This window comes from Eschrichtius robustus, chromosome 2, assembly GCF_028021215.1.
Source record: "Eschrichtius robustus isolate mEscRob2 chromosome 2, mEscRob2.pri, whole genome shotgun sequence".
Lineage (NCBI taxonomy): Eukaryota > Metazoa > Chordata > Mammalia > Artiodactyla > Eschrichtiidae > Eschrichtius > Eschrichtius robustus.
In genome coordinates this window covers 178,755,810-178,771,920 of record NC_090825.1, presented here as the reverse complement: position 1 = coordinate 178,771,920, position 16,111 = coordinate 178,755,810, and the positions used below count along the sequence as shown (strand labels likewise).

General features: G+C 63.9%; 2 protein-coding genes across 5 annotated transcripts; both read left to right on the top strand.

The window, feature by feature from the left end:
• The first annotated feature begins 7,394 nt into the window (after nucleotides 1-7,394).
• Nucleotides 7,395-12,192, top strand: CIRBP (cold inducible RNA binding protein). 4 transcript variants are annotated; one of them, XR_011073257.1, is made up of 8 exons: nucleotides 7,395-7,464; nucleotides 8,521-8,629; nucleotides 8,714-8,820; nucleotides 8,914-9,052; nucleotides 9,133-9,214; nucleotides 9,331-9,401; nucleotides 11,744-11,876; nucleotides 12,040-12,192. XR_011073257.1 is itself a non-coding variant. In XM_068537409.1 (7 exons), the coding sequence occupies exons 2-7, from the start codon at nucleotides 8,527-8,529 to the stop codon at nucleotides 11,746-11,748; spliced, it is 507 nt and encodes a 168-aa protein (XP_068393510.1). In that variant the 5' UTR covers nucleotides 7,395-7,464; nucleotides 8,521-8,526; the 3' UTR covers nucleotides 11,749-12,192. The 4 variants fall into 4 exon arrangements, 2 of the variants coding, with proteins under 2 accessions (XP_068393510.1, XP_068393509.1); XR_011073256.1 differs by having other exon boundaries at nucleotides 12,037-12,192; XM_068537409.1 differs by having other exon boundaries at nucleotides 11,744-12,192.
• A 918-nt stretch (nucleotides 12,193-13,110) lies between these two features.
• Nucleotides 13,111-15,809, top strand: FAM174C (family with sequence similarity 174 member C). The gene is made up of 3 exons (XM_068535072.1): nucleotides 13,111-13,417; nucleotides 14,531-14,647; nucleotides 15,429-15,809. Coding segments are annotated over exons 1-3 (402 nt in total). The 5' UTR covers nucleotides 13,111-13,133; the 3' UTR covers nucleotides 15,430-15,809.
• The last annotated feature ends 302 nt before the right edge of the window (nucleotides 15,810-16,111 follow it).

The following is a 16,111-nucleotide window of genomic DNA, read 5'->3' as shown; positions in this document are numbered from 1 at the left end:
GCCCCCTGCCCCCATTGAGGAAAAAGTTGAATGGGAGGGGGCGGCCCCCGGAAGCCCGCAGGGATGGAAACGCGGCTTCCATAGCAACGTGCCGCGAACCGGGCCTGACGTCACCGTGGGGAGGGCGCCCCGCCCGCCCCCGTCCTTGCGTAAGGCGGCCCAGGCCCCGCCCCCGGGACGCCTCATTGGTGGCCACATCGTTCGCTCTTCCGCACGCACCAATAGCCGCGCGGGGTTGCCGCCCGGAGGTGGGACTGCGGCGTGGCCCGGCTGAGTGCGCAGGCGCGGCGCGGCGCGGCGCGGAGGCGTGCGGCCCCCATCCGGCCGCATGTCCGCAGTTTGGAGGCGGGATGCGCGCCAAGGGGTCTGATGCCTGCGGCAGCTCCGGGACGGAAGAGGGGGCGTACCCGGGGGCGCCGTACGTGCATCCCCCCTTCTAAGCCGGGCCATTGCCTGTTGCCCCCTCCCCACGACACCGTGTGCGCGAGCCCCGGGCTGGGGGGAGCGCAGGGCGAGGAGCAGGAGGAGGGCACTGGGGTTGAGGCCCTGCCAAAGGAATAGGACTTTGCCAAGGATAGGAAGAGGGAACTGGTGCCCCAGGTGTGGGGCATGGCGTGTGCAAATGTCTGAAGACGTGAAAGCGGGTGCATTTGGGGAACAATTGGGAAGTCAATTTGGGGGGCCTAAGCCAAAAGGCGAAGGCAAGGACTCGAAAGGGGTGATTCCTCAAGTCTGGCTTAGGGGGGGATGAGATGGGAACCCCAGGGAGGAGGGGCGGGTGGAGAGGGCAAAGGCCAGAACATCCCAGGAGCTGTCTGGACGCTCTGCTTGGGCTTCGGAGAGGCCTGGGAAGGGACCGATGGGGCATTGTCTGAAGGTGGCCTCTGGTTCACAGTGAGGTGGTTGGCAAGGGGGCTGCAGGGAGCTCGGAGATTGGGGGAAGGGGAGCAGTTGGAGACGCCCCTGTGCACCTGGAAGCCTACAAGCCAGGAGCCGGGACAGTTGGGGCCCCGGGGGGGCTTATGGCGGCAGGAAGTCCTCGTTGCTGCCTGGCTGAGGGGCAGTTTTGCTGTGGCCAGGAGTCCACTCTGAAAAGGCAGCAGGCCGCGGTCGGCGTAAACAGGGTCGCCTTTGCCGGGTGGCGAGGATGTGAGCAAACCTTTGGTCCGAGGTTAGCCCCTGGGGCTAGCCGGGCGGGCAGAGAGCCCTGAGACTGATGGGGGTTGGGGCTGGCGGTGTGGACAGGTGTGGCTACCAAGGTGTGGAGTCCGGACGGAGGCCTGGTTCCAGGTGCTGGCTTCTGGGGGTGATGAGGCAGCTGTGGGCGGGCAATAGAAGGTCACTGGGGTCACGTCTTTCTGCTGGAGGCCAGAGTCCCCTGGAGGCGGCCAAATGGGTAATTGGGGCAAGCTGCACGGTTTTGAAATGCCAAAGGACGCGGTGAGGGGTGACTTGGGAGGAAGGCAGGGAGGAGCCAGGCCCCTAGGGAGATGAGAGGGAGTGGTGCCCCGCTGGGGCCAGCTCCGGCACCCCCAGGACCCGGCGGCTGCCCCAGCACAGCCACCCCTACCTCGCCTGGCGGGAACGCCCTCCTCTCCAGGCACCTTGGGAACGGGAGTCGCCGAGCTACGGCCGAGGGTGCTGGGGCCCCACCCAGAAGTCTCCACTCCACCCCCACCCACGGCCGCCCAGACCTGGGAGGGCAGAGGACAGGCAGCCGCCGGTGTCACTCGGGATGGGAGAGCGTCCAGCCCGCAGGTGCGGGCGGGGCCGCTGTCACCTGGGGCCCTTCCACGACTGGAGACTGCCCTTCGGAGGGGCCTCTGTCCTTGGCCTGCTGCCTCTGTTCCCCCCACCCACGTGTGCCCCTCCCCCTGCTCCCTCTGAGTTCTCTTTTCCTGTGTCTTTCTGTTTTTCCCTTTCCGCCTTCCTCGATCTCTGGGCCTGTCTGTATTTCTGTCCGGGTCTCCATCTCTCCCTGGAGGTCTCTTCTCTATTTTCCTCCTCCTCTCTCGGTCTCACCGGCTCCTCCTCCCGGCCCCTCCCCCGCTTCCGCCCCCTCTCGGGGGCACCCTCCTCACCCCCGGCACACATTCCAGCCTCCACCCCCGCCTCGCCGCCCCTCCCTGGGGCCAGCTGCTGCGGCGTTCGGTGCCCGGGATGCTGGGAGTGGGCTTGAGCCGGGGTCAGAGGTCGGGAGCGGGCGGGGGCTGGGGAGGGCACCCCCTAACTCTTCTGGAATGTGGGCGGGGCCGGCCCCACGGGGTCGGGGGGAGGAGGTCGCCCGCCGGCAGGCGGAGCCGGTGGCCCGAGACAGCTGGCTACATCTGCCCTGCACACGGCCCACACCCCAGACGCTATCCATAGGCCTCGCAGAAAATCAACACAAGCCCAGACGCCCACGCAGGGCCCCTTACCGCCACCAGACCCAGACCAACCCGTCTCCCCGTCCCACACACGCGCTGCACACCCTCCGCAGTCAACGGGTACATGCCGATCCCACCTGAGTGACAGGCTCCGGCTCTGCAGCACAGGGACCCCAATGCACACCGCCCCCACACCCCCAAACCCGCCCCAAGCTACACTTTGGGGGCCACAACCTCAATCAACTGTGTGACCCTCAAAACCCACTCTCACCCTGGGCCAAGACCTCCCTGACAAAACCCACAAAATTGAAGGTCACATCAGGCAGCCCAAACTCAGACCCTCAGAGACGCAGCTCAGCTGAGACGGCACCCAAATCCGCGGACACTCCAGCCACAAACACTACCCACGCACCGAGCAGAGCCGGCCACTGGGCTGGGGCAGGTGCAGGGGCCTGTGTGCGCCCTCAGAAGAAGTGGGGCTTCCTCCGGCATGGCCGGCGATTCCCTGAGTGTCCTGAGACACGGAGAAAGAAGAGAACAGCAGAGAACTGGGAGCCCCTCCGTGGTGTGTTTTTGTCACCGGCTGCCCTTCCATCACACCCGCTGACCCCAGGAGATGCTGCTGCTGTGCCCACTTCTCAGATGATGCACCCTAGGCTCAGACAGGAGCCCGGACACCGCCTACCTGCACAGCTGGGCACCGGGCCGTCGCTGACCCTCCAGGGTGGGATGGTGATCGAAGGCTGGACGAGGTCCATGGGCACCTGTGTCCGCCTGCTTGGGTGTGGGGGCCAGGATGTGGGACTGCTGTGTGCGGCCGCCTGGACACACACAGGTGTCTTCCCTGAGCCCCTGGCAGCTGCCCCAGGGGGGTGTGCTCTCCATGGCTGCCACTCCAGTGTTGCCATGGAGATGCCACAGCCCCAGTCAGGGGTGCTTCGGCCCCTCTGTGTGCCTGCAGGGAGCCTGTACGTGGGGCCAAGGTCAAGGGAGCGGACAGGGCATCAGTGGGGGTCAGCTCCTCCCGCCCCTGGGGCGGGGCTGTGAACCTCAGCCCTCCCCCCCGTCTCGGAAACCCAGGGGGTTGCATCCCCAGCCCCCACCGAGGCAAGCCTTGGGGTTTCCACGAGCACACAGGGGTCTCTGCGCATGCACAGGCCCTGGCGTTTCACACACACCTGATGTATGTCCTCTGCATGAATGTATGTTATTGGTGTGGGCCTCCGGGTGTCCCCGGGGTCCCATTCCACAGCCCGTGTGCCTGCCGTTGGTGGGGACTGCGGTCACCAGCACGGCCCATGCGCTGCCTGGCCTTTGCACTTCTGGGATGGGGCCTGGGGCAGGAGCAGAAGAGTGGCAGCTTCCACATTCCTGGGCCATGAGTCACAGGGAGCTCCACGCAGGTGCCCCCCTCACACGTCCCCCTCCGCCAGGAAGACCCCTCCTAGGAACAGGAGGTAAACTGAGGCCAGGGCGCAGGCAGCTGAATCTCCTGCCAATTCATAGTTGGCAGCCACCTGGGGCCTCCTAGGGATCTCAGATGTCCCCACCTACTCATGCAGGTGGGAAACGGGGTGGGGGGGGGATGGGGGGGCAGTTAAAGTTAAACCCTTCCTCCTGGCTTCTGGCCTCCTGTAGCTCTCCTCTGCCCTAGAGACCCCGGCGGCCGCTGACAGCGCGTGGCATGTTCCCACCCCAGGGGCATGAGTCACGCCACCAGCCATGGGCGCATATGATCTGTGAGTCCCGGTTCCCCCGCGTCATGCACACGCAGCAGCGCTGTCCCCGGCTGATCCCACATCCTGGTTATGCACATGCTTTGGGGCCCACGAACAACCCCTTGTGTTCTTGCACATAAGACATGACCATGCAAACATGTTTCCATGTGTGCACACGCACACACCTCCATGCCAGTTTGCACACACACACACACGTGTGAGTTCTATGCACACACTTCCACAGCCATGTGCACAGGCACACGGCCCCATTTTCATGTTCACACAGGCATGGTCCCCAGAAACCTTGTTTCTCCATCTCTGTACCCACGAGTCCCCTGCCCACGGGCACACATGTACACCACACCTGGCAACGTACACACACATCCAGTCCCCGCTTCCCCCTCCCTGGCTCTGAGCCCCGGGGATCTGGGCCAGGCGGGCGGGCTGGAGTCTCTGCCAGGACGGTCCCCTTCCGCGCCCGCGCCGGGCGGCCTCCAGGTGCACCGTCCCGGCCCCCGCCTGGCCGGCCGGGAGGGACCGGTAATTACGCGGCCCCGGGGTCCCCCCCCCCCCACCACGCGCCTTTCATCCCGTCCACGCCCGACCCGAGCCCAGACGCTCATTACTGCCTCCCGCCCGGTCATTAGCCGGGGTCGGGGGAAGACCCGACGTCCGGCGGGCCCGACCCCGCGGGGAGGACAGAGGGGGCAGTGCGGGAGCAAGGAGGCCCCGCCCCCGTCTCCGTGGCAACGCCGGCGCAGCCCCGGGGGTGGTCTTCGGCGGGCGGCCGGGGAGGGGCGTCTTGTGAGTGTGCAGACAGGGACCTCCGGCCTAAGCCCCGTCCCGCCGGGCAGGCGGTGAGCACCGCGCGTCCCGACCGTGAATAGCAGCCTCGCCCCCGCCCGCGGCTATTTTAAGTCCCCTCCTCGCCGACCACCCCCAGCGCTCGGGCCTGAGGGCGGGACGGGAACCCCCTCCCACGCTGGTGCTCGCGGCCGTCGGCCGGACGGCGGGGCGGGACCGGGAGCCCCCGGCCAGGCTGACAGCGAGGCCGTAGCTCCCCCTTGTGTCCGCGGGGAGAGCGTGGAGTCGCGGCCGAGGCAAGGAGGAAGGTGGTGCCAGCCCCCTGAGACCACCCCCCCATCTCGCCCCTCACGGGTTCACAAGGTCCTAGGTACACACCGAGTCACAGGGACACGCCGACGTCGGTAGCCGCAGAAACACAGGTGCGCAGACAGGTAACACACCTGAGACGCAAGCACACAGTTCCCACACAATGTCCGGTACAGGCGCACCTGGGAACAGGTATCCATAGGTAAAGGTCCACACCGTGATGGGAACCCAGGACAGTCGTGGGTACGCATGGAGCCCCGTACCCAGCAACAGGCTCGTAATAAGTACACGCTTGATAACTGCTGGTGGAATGAATGAATGAACCAGGGAACTTCACAAAACCAGGAGAAGGCAGACTAGGAACCACAGAACAGTGAGGGCGGGGGCGGGGGGGCGGCAAAGAGTGATGAGGGGCCCCGGTGACTGCAAGGACCCCTTCGCCTGGTCTGGGGTCAGGAGCCGCCGACCTGACTTTGCTGGGGGAGCAGATCAGAAGGGGGTGGACTACTCCTGGGCTGGGCATGCCTGGCCCCAGGTCCCCTCCATGGGCCCCGGCGGGAGGGTGAGAGCTGAGTGCTGATTCTCTCTGCTCCTTTTAGTAACCGCCCTGCGTGAGTGGCTGACGCAGCAGCGGGCTGCGGCTGACAGGGAGTTGTATGGGGGGGCTGTGGCGTGGGGGGACGAGGTGCGGACACGGCTGCCATGAGTCTGGGGCCTGGAGTGGGGCTGGAACTTTCCTGGGGTAGGCAGCAAAGCAGGGGTCTCTGTTGTCAAATCGCCCTAACTTTTTTGGCCGCGCCGTGAGGCATGCGGAGTCCTAGTTCCCCAACCAGGGATCGAACCCACGCCCCCTGTATTGGAAGCGCGGAGTCTTAACCACTGTACAGCCAGGGAAGTCCCTCAAATTCCCCCTAACTTTTATGCAGAAGGTATGCCCTTTGAAGACTTTCTGGGGCAGGGGTATAGCTTGGGCCTCTGGTCTGGGCAGGCAGGGGTCTGCACTAGCTTCTTCCACGCATGGAAGGGTCCAGGGCCACAGAAGGTAACGTGAGCCAAGGCCTGGGCAGGGGGAAAGGGGTGACCACAAGAGGGGCTCCCAGGAACAGCCTTGCGGGTGAAGATCTCTGCAAATCTGGTTCTTCTGATAGCAGAGGTCTCGGGACGCCCAGACAGAAAAAAGATGCAGGGGGAGGAGCCAAGAGGGTTCTGGGTGTGCAGAACAGTGTGCTGGTGGGCGGCTGGAGCACAGCGGTGAAAGGGAGACGGGGGGGGGGGGCTGAGCTGAATTTTGGGGTGCAGTGGAGACTCGAGAGTTGGGCACAATGGTGGGTTTGAGAGCCCAAGTCGAGGTCAGCCTGAGGTCTAAAGCTGGGATGTAAAAAGTGTCTGGCCAGGTGACTGTGGGGTGTGGGTGCTGCACCACACTGGGTGAAGTCCGGATTGGGGTGGGAGTTAGGTGTGGTTGCAGGTTGGGATTCGTAGGCAAAGTGGGTTGGGTGAAGTTGGGGTGACCCAAAGTTGGGAAGCAGGAAGAATTGGGATCGTGGAGAATATTGGGGTCCACATAAATGGAGTTGCCTCAGTTTTAGGGTTTGGGCGGGCCTTGGGGCGGATCACACGAAGTGGAGCGTTGGGGTTCTGAGAGTTCTGGGGTGTCGGTTATGTTGGCAAGTACATAAGGACTGATATCGGGGTTCACATGAAGTTGGGGTGTCCGAGAACTGAATCTCGGGTGGGTGTGGGGACCTGGGTGAGGTCGGTAAGTCGCCGACTGCGGGAGCACCGCAAAGGTCTGGGTTCCAGCGACCCTCAGAAGGTTCCCAGGAGGCTTGGGCCACTGGCAGAAGCCGCCCGAACCCCTTTGTTCTCCGCCACAGGCCGGGGGGGGGGGCGGGGGTGGGGGGCCGGGCGCGCGGAAGTGGGTCAGCTCCGCCCCGCCGCGCACTGGCCCCGCCTCCCGCGCGCGGGCGGGGGACTGCGGACCATGCGCGTCCCCGCTGTTCACTGTGTCCCGCGCCCGCTCGCGGGAGGGGGCGGGGCCGGTACAGGCCCGGCCCCCAGCTCATGAATATGAGGCACAGCCACGGCCTCCAGGGCTTCGGATTGGCCGGCGCGGGGCGGAGGGGCGGGCTCGGGGGCGGGGCCTGGCGACGAAGTACATAAGACGGGCGCAGGGCGCCCCCCCCAGTCACTTCGCGCGTTAGGAGGCTCGGGTCGTTTTGCTGTGCCGTCTTCCCGCCTGCGCCAGGGACCTGCCCGACTCAGTGGTGAGGGCCCTGGCGGCACCGGCTCCACGGGCCCGGGGCGGCGGGCGGCCTGTGGCCGGCCGGAGGAGGCGGGGCGGCGGCGGCACGCCCCTGGGCGGGGGCGGTGCCGGGGCGGGCCCGGGGTGTAGTCCGCCCCGCCGGCGGCGAGGGGCAGCGGAGACCGGGCCGAACCGCGGTCGGAGGGCATCCCCCGTGGGTCAGGGTATTCGCGAGCGGGACACCGCCGCAAAATGGCGGCCGCGAGCGCGAAGCTGCGCCCAGCGAAATGGCGGGAGCGCCGAGTGCCCGGATGGAGTGGCGCGGGGCGCATGCGTGCGTGGGTGGGGCCGGGCTAGGGCTCCTCCCCGATTTCCCGTTGGAATAGTGCGAGGGCGACACAGCCCCGGTGCCACCCCCAACGCCCCAAGTTTGGGTCCTAGTTGCGTGGCTGCAGGGCGCCTTCTGGCCAGTGTTTCGGAGCCAGTCAGCGGAGGCTACCAGCCTGTAAAGGGTCGGTATAAGCACCGCCCCGCTTTGATATCCCGGCGCAGAGTCCCCGCCCCGCCTGCACAGCGCCCTGCAGTGGACCAAGCACGTTGCCGCTCCGCCCGCCCCGCGACGGTCGGGTTAGGAGTTAGTCCCCCGCTGTTTGCAACGGGCAGAAACCAAGGTGCACTCAGCCCGTGACGATGGTGGCTGATGCCTGCCTTCAGGGTACAGCCCTAAACGTCCCGTGAGGGCGTCCCTTGGCTGGAGTTTTGGACCCCCACAGCCAGGCAGCACTGAGGAGTACTGCAGAACCGCGGTGTGGCCCCAGCTTTCAGGGAGCCCCCAGTCTGGGGAGCGGAGTTGGCCCAAACATAGGAAAGCGGCCAGGGACCCAAAGTGATAAAGAAATTAAGGGTTTGTTTGAATTAAGTCCTGGGTGTGGGCTTGGGATGGTTAAAGGGCAGAAAAATAATTTCCCAGCGCTTCCCCCCGAAACATATGTTATTTGTATAAAGTAAAGTGGGGGGTGGGCGTGGAGTCTCGAAGCCCCTGCAGGACCTCTGAGGCTTTTGATGATGTTTGTCACAGGCCGCCATGGCATCAGATGAGGGCAAGCTTTTCGTCGGAGGGCTGAGTTTTGACACCAACGAGCAGTCACTGGAGCAGGTCTTCTCAAAATATGGACAGATCTCAGAAGGTGAGGCTGGTGCCAGACTGGTGGCTGAGTGGGGTTGCTCACGGGGAGGGCTGGGTGCTGACCACGGACCTCTCCCCTGCACAGTGGTGGTCGTGAAGGACAGGGAGACCCAGCGATCGAGGGGCTTTGGGTTTGTCACCTTTGAGAACATCGATGATGCCAAGGACGCCATGATGGCCATGAACGGGAAGGTGAGGGCCGGCTGCTCTGGGGTCCAGTGGGTCCGGGCTACAGACCGAGGGCGGGAGGTGCAGAGGCTAACCATGTCCACTTCTGGTCTCCAGTCTGTGGATGGGCGGCAGATCCGGGTCGACCAGGCTGGCAAGTCGTCTGATAACCGATCCCGCGGGTACCGAGGTGGCTCTGCCGGGGGCCGGGGCTTCTTCCGCGGGGGCCGAGGCCGGGGCCGTGGGTTCTCCAGAGGTGAGTGCCCCTTGCAGGGACAAGGTGGGGGCATTGCTGCAGGAGCTGACACTCACTTCTCCTTCCCGTCCCGTCTGTAGGAGGAGGGGACCGCGGCTACGGGGGGAGCCGGTTCGAGTCCAGGAGTGGGGGCTATGGAGGCTCCAGAGACTACTACAGCAGGTACGGGCGGTGGTCCTGCGCAGGGGGGCCTGGGAGGCTCTGTGGGGACGTTGGCACGGGGACCGGTGAGAGTCCCCCGAGGTGGCCCCCGGCGCTCACCTGTGTCCTTCCTGCAGCCGGAGTCAGGGTGGCAGCTGCGGTGACCGAAGCTCGGGCGGGTCCTACAGAGACAGCTACGACAGTTACGGTAAGCGGCGCTCCAAGGGCCTGTGGTGGGAGCTCAGTGAGCCTCGGTGCCCTCTGGGCCGTGCTCAGACCCGGTCACTATGTTTGCCCCGTAAGGGACGAGACTGCCCTCTTGGGTCTCGGTGCCAGCAGCCACTTCTGCCACAGAACGTAAAGGCAAAACCAGGCTGACCAAGGAGAAAAGGGAGAGCAGAGCGAGGGCCCACCGAGCAGAGCAGGCCGCATCCGTGCATGTCGGCCGTGCCCGCCACCCTCGGCCATGGGGGGGGTTGGTCGCTCCCGAGCCCCCAGGGCTGAGCCCCCAGGTTTGGGCCGGGAGTGGAATGCTGCCTCTCGTCGCGTGCTTCAGCGCCTTTACACTGTGCCTGCTTCTTGTTCTCAGCTACACACAACGAGTAAAAATCCTTCCTGCTCGAGATCGTCCTTCCAATGGCCGTATATTTAAAGATTTTGGGAGCTCCGCTGAATCGTTAATGTGTAGTGATCACACCTCCTTGTACCCACTTTTGTAGTCTTATTGGTTCTGATCTTGTCAAACACAGCCTGACTGCTTCTGGCCCCCAGATGGCCTCGTTACTACACTTTGCTTTTTAAGGAAGCGCTGTCCGTTTTTAAGAGTCTTAAAAACGTTTTGAAGAGCACTTCCAGTTTTACTTTTACCTTTTTACCGTGAGCCAAGAGTTTTTTTTTTTAGAAAATCACCAGGGGTTGTGAGAGTTTTGTTTTTTGTTTTCGGTTGTGTTGCTTTTTTTCTTTTTCTTTTCAGTGGGGTCAGCCCCATGAAGTTGGGTGCCCCAAGTCACTTCTCTTTGAGATTGAACAGACTCTGAATCTGCTCTTTGTCGGAAGCTGAGCAAGTTGTAGCTTTTTTCCAACTCGGTGTCACGTTTCTGAGTGTAGCGTGGTAGAACCGTGCGGGTGGCAGCAGAGCACCCGGGCTGCCCTGGCCCGGGCGCCCACCTGTCCTGTGGGACCCACAGTAGACTTGCAGACATCCCCGAGAGGTTCTTGAAAATGTGTATTTATATTGTCCTTTTTTGCCGGAAGACGTACGCATATCCCGTCAATGTTGTATCTGAAGTGGTGAAGGAATTCTTGTACGCAGTTTTCTTTGGCTTCACGAAGCCGATTAAAAGACCATCTGAATGAACCTCGCTCTGACCATCTCCCTTTGATTGCACCACACGCGCCCTGCAGGGGCTCGAGGCAGGCAGACCTGAGCAGAGAGGGCAGCTAGAGGCCTAGGTCCGCAGTCCCGCCCGAGGCTGCCACAGCTAGAGGAGAAAGGCAGGGTCAGTGACGCTGGCTGGGCCCCTGTGACAGCCGACGGCCACCGGCCCCAGTTAGGTGAGCAGGTGGGTGACGACGGGAGCGGGCTCTCGGACCGCAGGGCAGCCCCGGGGCGCTTCTGGCCATGGCAGCCGGAAGGCTCGATGGGCGGGCAGCCTAGCAGGGACGGTGGACACGCGGGCGCCCGACGCTGACCCTGAACCCCTTAGTCTAGAAGCAGGCCAGAGAGCAGACACAGGCAGGGTCCCCGGGTGACCACAGACTGACCGGCTCATTAGCTAGCTCTGCTGTTGCTTTACAAGTTCTGAGCGTTCTCTGCTAGCCTATGGAAGCTGCAGCCCCTCGGAGGACAGAAGTGTTGTGCGCCCAACAGAAACCTCTGAGACGCAAGCTGCTCCCTGGGCTAGCTCATATGTGGAGATAGTCCTGTAATTCGAGGTAACTCCTTTTGCTCGTCCGCATCCCTCCTCTTGTTGAGAGCTCATTTGAAAGTAAAGTCGTGTACCCGGGGAATGTTCCTTTGACTTTTTTGCTTTTCGATTTTTCTTTTTCCTTTTTTTTAAAAAAAAAAAAAAAAAAAAAAAAATCAAGCTAGAACTAAAGGCAGACCCCGGCCGTTTGCCCTTCCCCGCCTGCAGCCAGGCGAGCGGCCCGGGCAGTTGAGCAGGATTGGAGACCACCAAACGCCCCGCCTTTTGGAATTTTTTGTTCATCAATTGACTGTCTTTTCCAGACCTCTTTGAGTCACACTCCTAACTAGCTCTCTCTGATGTCTGTTGCTGCCATGAGTTTTTTCTCAGAGCCCACGCCGATTTCTAAGCAGCTCCATCCCAAGTGGGTAGCTGGCTCTGCTTAAGAGTACAAAGTGGCCTGGCCCATCTGAAAGGCGCAGGCCCGCCCTGGGCACGCTGGCCCGTGGAGGGGCCTCTTGGGTTGGCCCCGATGACTAGCTTGACACCCTCCTAGGAGCTGTGGATGGTTTCGGGGGAGTCGGGGAGGGGCGGCTGTGAGCTCAGCCAGGGTGTCAGGGTTAACACTCCTCTGCTTTGGCAGGTTGAATGGAAGCCAGTGCGACCCGGAAGGGTGACCCGAGAGCAACAGTGACCTGGGGTCACTGCCCCAGGAGGAACTTCACCTGGGAGCAAGAGCCAGCGGCACAGCTGCCTGCCCTTGCAGCCCGTCACCTGTAAGTGCTTCTCGGGGTGGGAGACACGTGGCCCTGTGGCCCTGGCCCTTGCGGTGGGTTCTCCCCCGTCCTGGCTGTGGTGACCCCTGTCGGGGGCAGCGTCTTCATCTCCTGCTGGAGCAGCCCTCGTGTCCCCCTCTCACCTCTCCCGTCTTTCCAGCAGGTGCTTCACTGGCGAGGTTGGGGTGCGGGGCTTCAAGGTGCTCCAGGAGGATGGGCGTGTGGCGCTGGCACGGCGGCCAGTCCTCACTCGCGATGTGACAAGACAAATGTGGAAGGTGCATTTGAATAAAGGGATGGTGTGTCCACCCACAAATCTGAGTCTGGTGTGGGGTGCGTCGTGGAGGGCGGACACTGAGCTTCAGGCTGAGGCCCGGCCGGAGGGGCTGTGGCGGGGAGTCCACTAGAGATAGCCTCCTCTTGGGGCCTTCGTTCTGGCCACGAGCTGGATCCAGACCCGTAGGCCACGCAGCAGTTCATTTCCCCCCGGGGCAGTTCTCTCGGGGCCGCCGAGGGAGCCAAGGAGGAGGTGGAGGAGGTGGTCCCTTGGCGGCGCGTCCCCCAGGGCTAGGCGGAGGCCTTGTCAGAGTAACCCCGGGCACCTTCAGCTTGGCCGCCCCCGGAGCCGGCCTGCCTTGCCAGGCTGCTTGCCTCCAGCCTTGGTCTTGGGGTACAGAACGTTGGGGCTGAGCCCGTTCCAGCTGCCTTGGGCTCTGGGCGGATTACCTCAACTCCCAGCAGGGTGCAGCCGGGTGAGGTCCGGGTCACCGGTACCCCCCCTTCTCCCACGGGGTGTGTCTGGTCCCTCCTGGCCCCTGCCAAAGGCGGGATGCCCAGGCTCACAGCCGGGACAGGTCTCCCCTCCGGGAGGGCCAGGGACAGCGGGCCACTGTGCTGGTGTCACCGAAGCCCAGGGCGACTGGGGGCGGGGACGCGAGAGTTCCAGGGCCCAGGTGGGAGGGAGGACCGCAGAGCACGGTCGCGCCTGTCCCTTATCATAGCCCCCCTGCGGGGCGGCCGCGGTGCTCACGCTCTGGGCCGGGGACACAGAACTGCGGCTCCGAGCCTTCGGGGGCGGGGTGCGCGGGGTACCTCCCCGGTTCGGGTGAAGCGAGGTGAGCGGCCGGGGGCGGGGGCGGGCCGGGCGTTTCCGGGAGCCAGGCCCCGCCCCCGAGGGCCATTGGCTGGCCCCGCCCCCGCGCCAGTGAGTGACTGCTCCTCGCGGGGGCGGGGCGCGGCTACCGCTTCCGCCGGGCTATGGGGCCGCGTGTGCTGCCGCCGCGGCTCCTGCTGCTGCCGGCGCTGCTGCTGCCGGCGCTGCTGTGCGGAGCCGAGGATACCAGGTCCCCGTCGCTGCGCCGCAGGCAGGCCACGCTCTTGCCGCAGCCCGCCGTGACGAACGGGAGCCAGCCGGGGGCGCCGCACAACAGCACACACCCTTGGCCGCTGGGCTCGCCGGACTCGCCGCTTCTGCGTTCCCTCTACGTGGTCACGGGCCTCATCTTCTTGGCCGTGCTCTACTTCCTCATCCGGGCATTCAGGTGCGTCAGGCGCACGCCGCCGCCGCCGCCCTGGCGCGGCCAATCCGCGCGCGCCTCGCGCCCCAAGTGTTGCGGCGCGAGAGCCCCGCCTCTCCAGCGCGGTGCGCCATCGTCACGTGAGTGGGTGAGTGGGTGGGGACGTGGGTGGGTGAGTGGGTGGGGTCAGGCAATCACGTGACGCACCGCTCCTTCGGGATGTTGGGGTCGGTTTTCTAGACGCAGCCACCGAGACTAGAGGTTGCGGGATGATGCGGGCACCGGGAATTCCCGGGACCCTCTGCGGCTCCCCCAGCCCGGCGACGACGAGCGCAGCGCCCACTAACCCAACTTGCATCTGCCACGCGGGCCTGGCTGCATCCTTTCTTGTAGTTAACGCCCACAGCCTGACCAGGGCCGGGCGGGAGCCTGCCCCCGCACCTTGCTCCTCCTGCTTCTTCAGCCCAGAGCTGGCCGTGATCGTCAGTGTTTAGGTTCTGCCCACGCTCTCCCCAAGAGTTGAGGACCCCCTTGCCTTCCCCGCGGCGTACGCCCTGCCTCCTGCAGGCCCGTGACCCCCTCCTCAGGCCCCTGTCCTCCCCGTTTGGCTTCCTCTCTGGGGCTGATCTCCAGAGGGCCTTTGTCACGCAGAGCTGATCATATCCGGATCCTCTGAAGGGGCCTTTTCTGTCTTGCATTGACACTGCTGTGGGTACACAATGTTCGTCTCCCGTCTGAATACGTGCCACATCCACCACAGAGGGTCCCATGCTTTCCCTGGTGGTGGTCAGGAGCCGGGGCTTTTGCCCGTGACAGCCTTCCACTTGCTGTCGTTAGCAAACTCTCTCTAAGGCTCAGTCGTCTCATTAGTAAAATGGAATTACGGCACCCCCCTCCCAGGGGTCCTCGCCCAAGGGCCTACGCCCTGGGGGCCTGCCAAGGGAGATGTCCACAGCAACTGATAATGATTGTGACCATTATGAGAAGAAACACAGTTGGAGCCGGAAAGTTCACAGCAAGACTCTAGGAGTCGAGCAGACGAGCATTATCGGAGAAGGTGGGAAGCAGGGCAGAGTGTCAGCAGCTCCACCGAAGGGCCATGAGAGGGCCGCTGAGCGAGCCTGGGTCTGCTTCCAGATTGAAAAAGCCGCAGCGGAGGAGGTACGGGCTCCTGGCCAACACCGAGGACCTGACTGAGATGGCATCGCTGGACAGCGACGAGGAGACGGTCTTTGAAACAAGGAACCTGAGATGGTAGGGCAGCCCTCCACACATCTTCAGGGGCTCCTTGGGTTGGGGGGTGGGGTCAGCAGGCCAGAGAGTTAGGAAGACTGTAGGTCGGTGAGGTCCTCAGTGCAGTCAGCACACAACAGTGGCCGGGCCTGGCTTTGCCGTCACAGGCTGTGTGGTCTCGTCCCAGGCACGTCCATCTCCCAGCCTCAGTTTCTCATTTCTTTAAGATGGGAACGGGCTGCAGCGCTTGAGTCAGTGGGCACTTGCTCTGGGCCTGACCCCGAAGGCCAAGATCAGTGTCAGAGATGGAGAATGAACTGCGAGGTGCTACCAAAGCTGGGGGGGGGGGGTGGATCAGAGACGGCCTCTCCACGGCCCCAGCCCGGGGTAGAGCATCCCAGGCAGAGGCAATGGCAGAGACAAAGAAAGAGGGCTGACGATGGAGGTGACCCAGTGGCCACTGGGAGCAGGGCCAGCGACAGGACCTGAGCGGGGAGGGATGGCCTGTTTAACCCCAGCTTGTTGGGGGCTCAGGCACAGAAGCTGAGAGACCACAGGACGGTTCTGACTTTAGAAGCCCCCCGAGGGAGGTGTGGATATGGCCTGAGAATCCCTCTGGTCTCGGCGTCTCCTGGCTGGGACACCCCTTTCCCCCAAGGCAGGGAGTCGGCAGGGCCTGCAGGCTGGGGGTGGGGGCTGGGCAGGTTAGAGGCACAGGCACAGCGGGGTGGGGGCGGGGCGGGGTGGGGGCGGGGCGGGCTCCCCACCCCACACTTCTCATCTCCTACCCCCTCGTTTCTAGATGTACAGGTCGGGAAGGCAGCATTTCCAGCGGCCCTGTGGGAAGGACAAGAGACAGGGCCCCTCCCAGTGCTTGGAACGCCCTGCTGATTCTCCTGCCACCAAAGAGCTTGTGTGGGGCCTGCCCGGCCTTCCAGAAGCCGCCTCAGCCCTGCCCCCGGACAAGACCGCCCAGGATACCGGCTGGAAGCCAGAGGGGCCCCGGCAGCAGCACGCAGAACTCTGAGGTCCCCTGGCCATGTTGTGACTTGTGCTGATCACCCTTCCTGGTGGGGATGCGTCAGCCCCAAGCTGAGGCCTGGTAGGCGGGTGGGCTGGGGGGCCTGTCTGGGAGCACCATATGCCTGGGCTGAGGACAATAAAGGCAGCCAGTGGTTCTGTAGCTGGTACCCAGCTCCACAGTGGGCCAGACCCAGCGCTCTGGCTCACAGGTGGGTGGTGGGCAGCAGACCTGGGCTCCATGTGGGCCTTAGTTCTCCCACCTGTGACCATTTGGTCCCATCCTCAGGTGTCCAGAGGGTCCCGTGAGGAATCCCACAAAGGAGACAGAGAGATGGGGGAGAACTACTCCTACCTGCCTGGAAAAAGACCCTGCCAGTCATTGTTTTTGAGCCTAGGGAGAACTCCTATTCATCCAGCAAAGCTCCTGCTCAGGGCTCCCCTGTCCATAATGCCTTCAGCCTG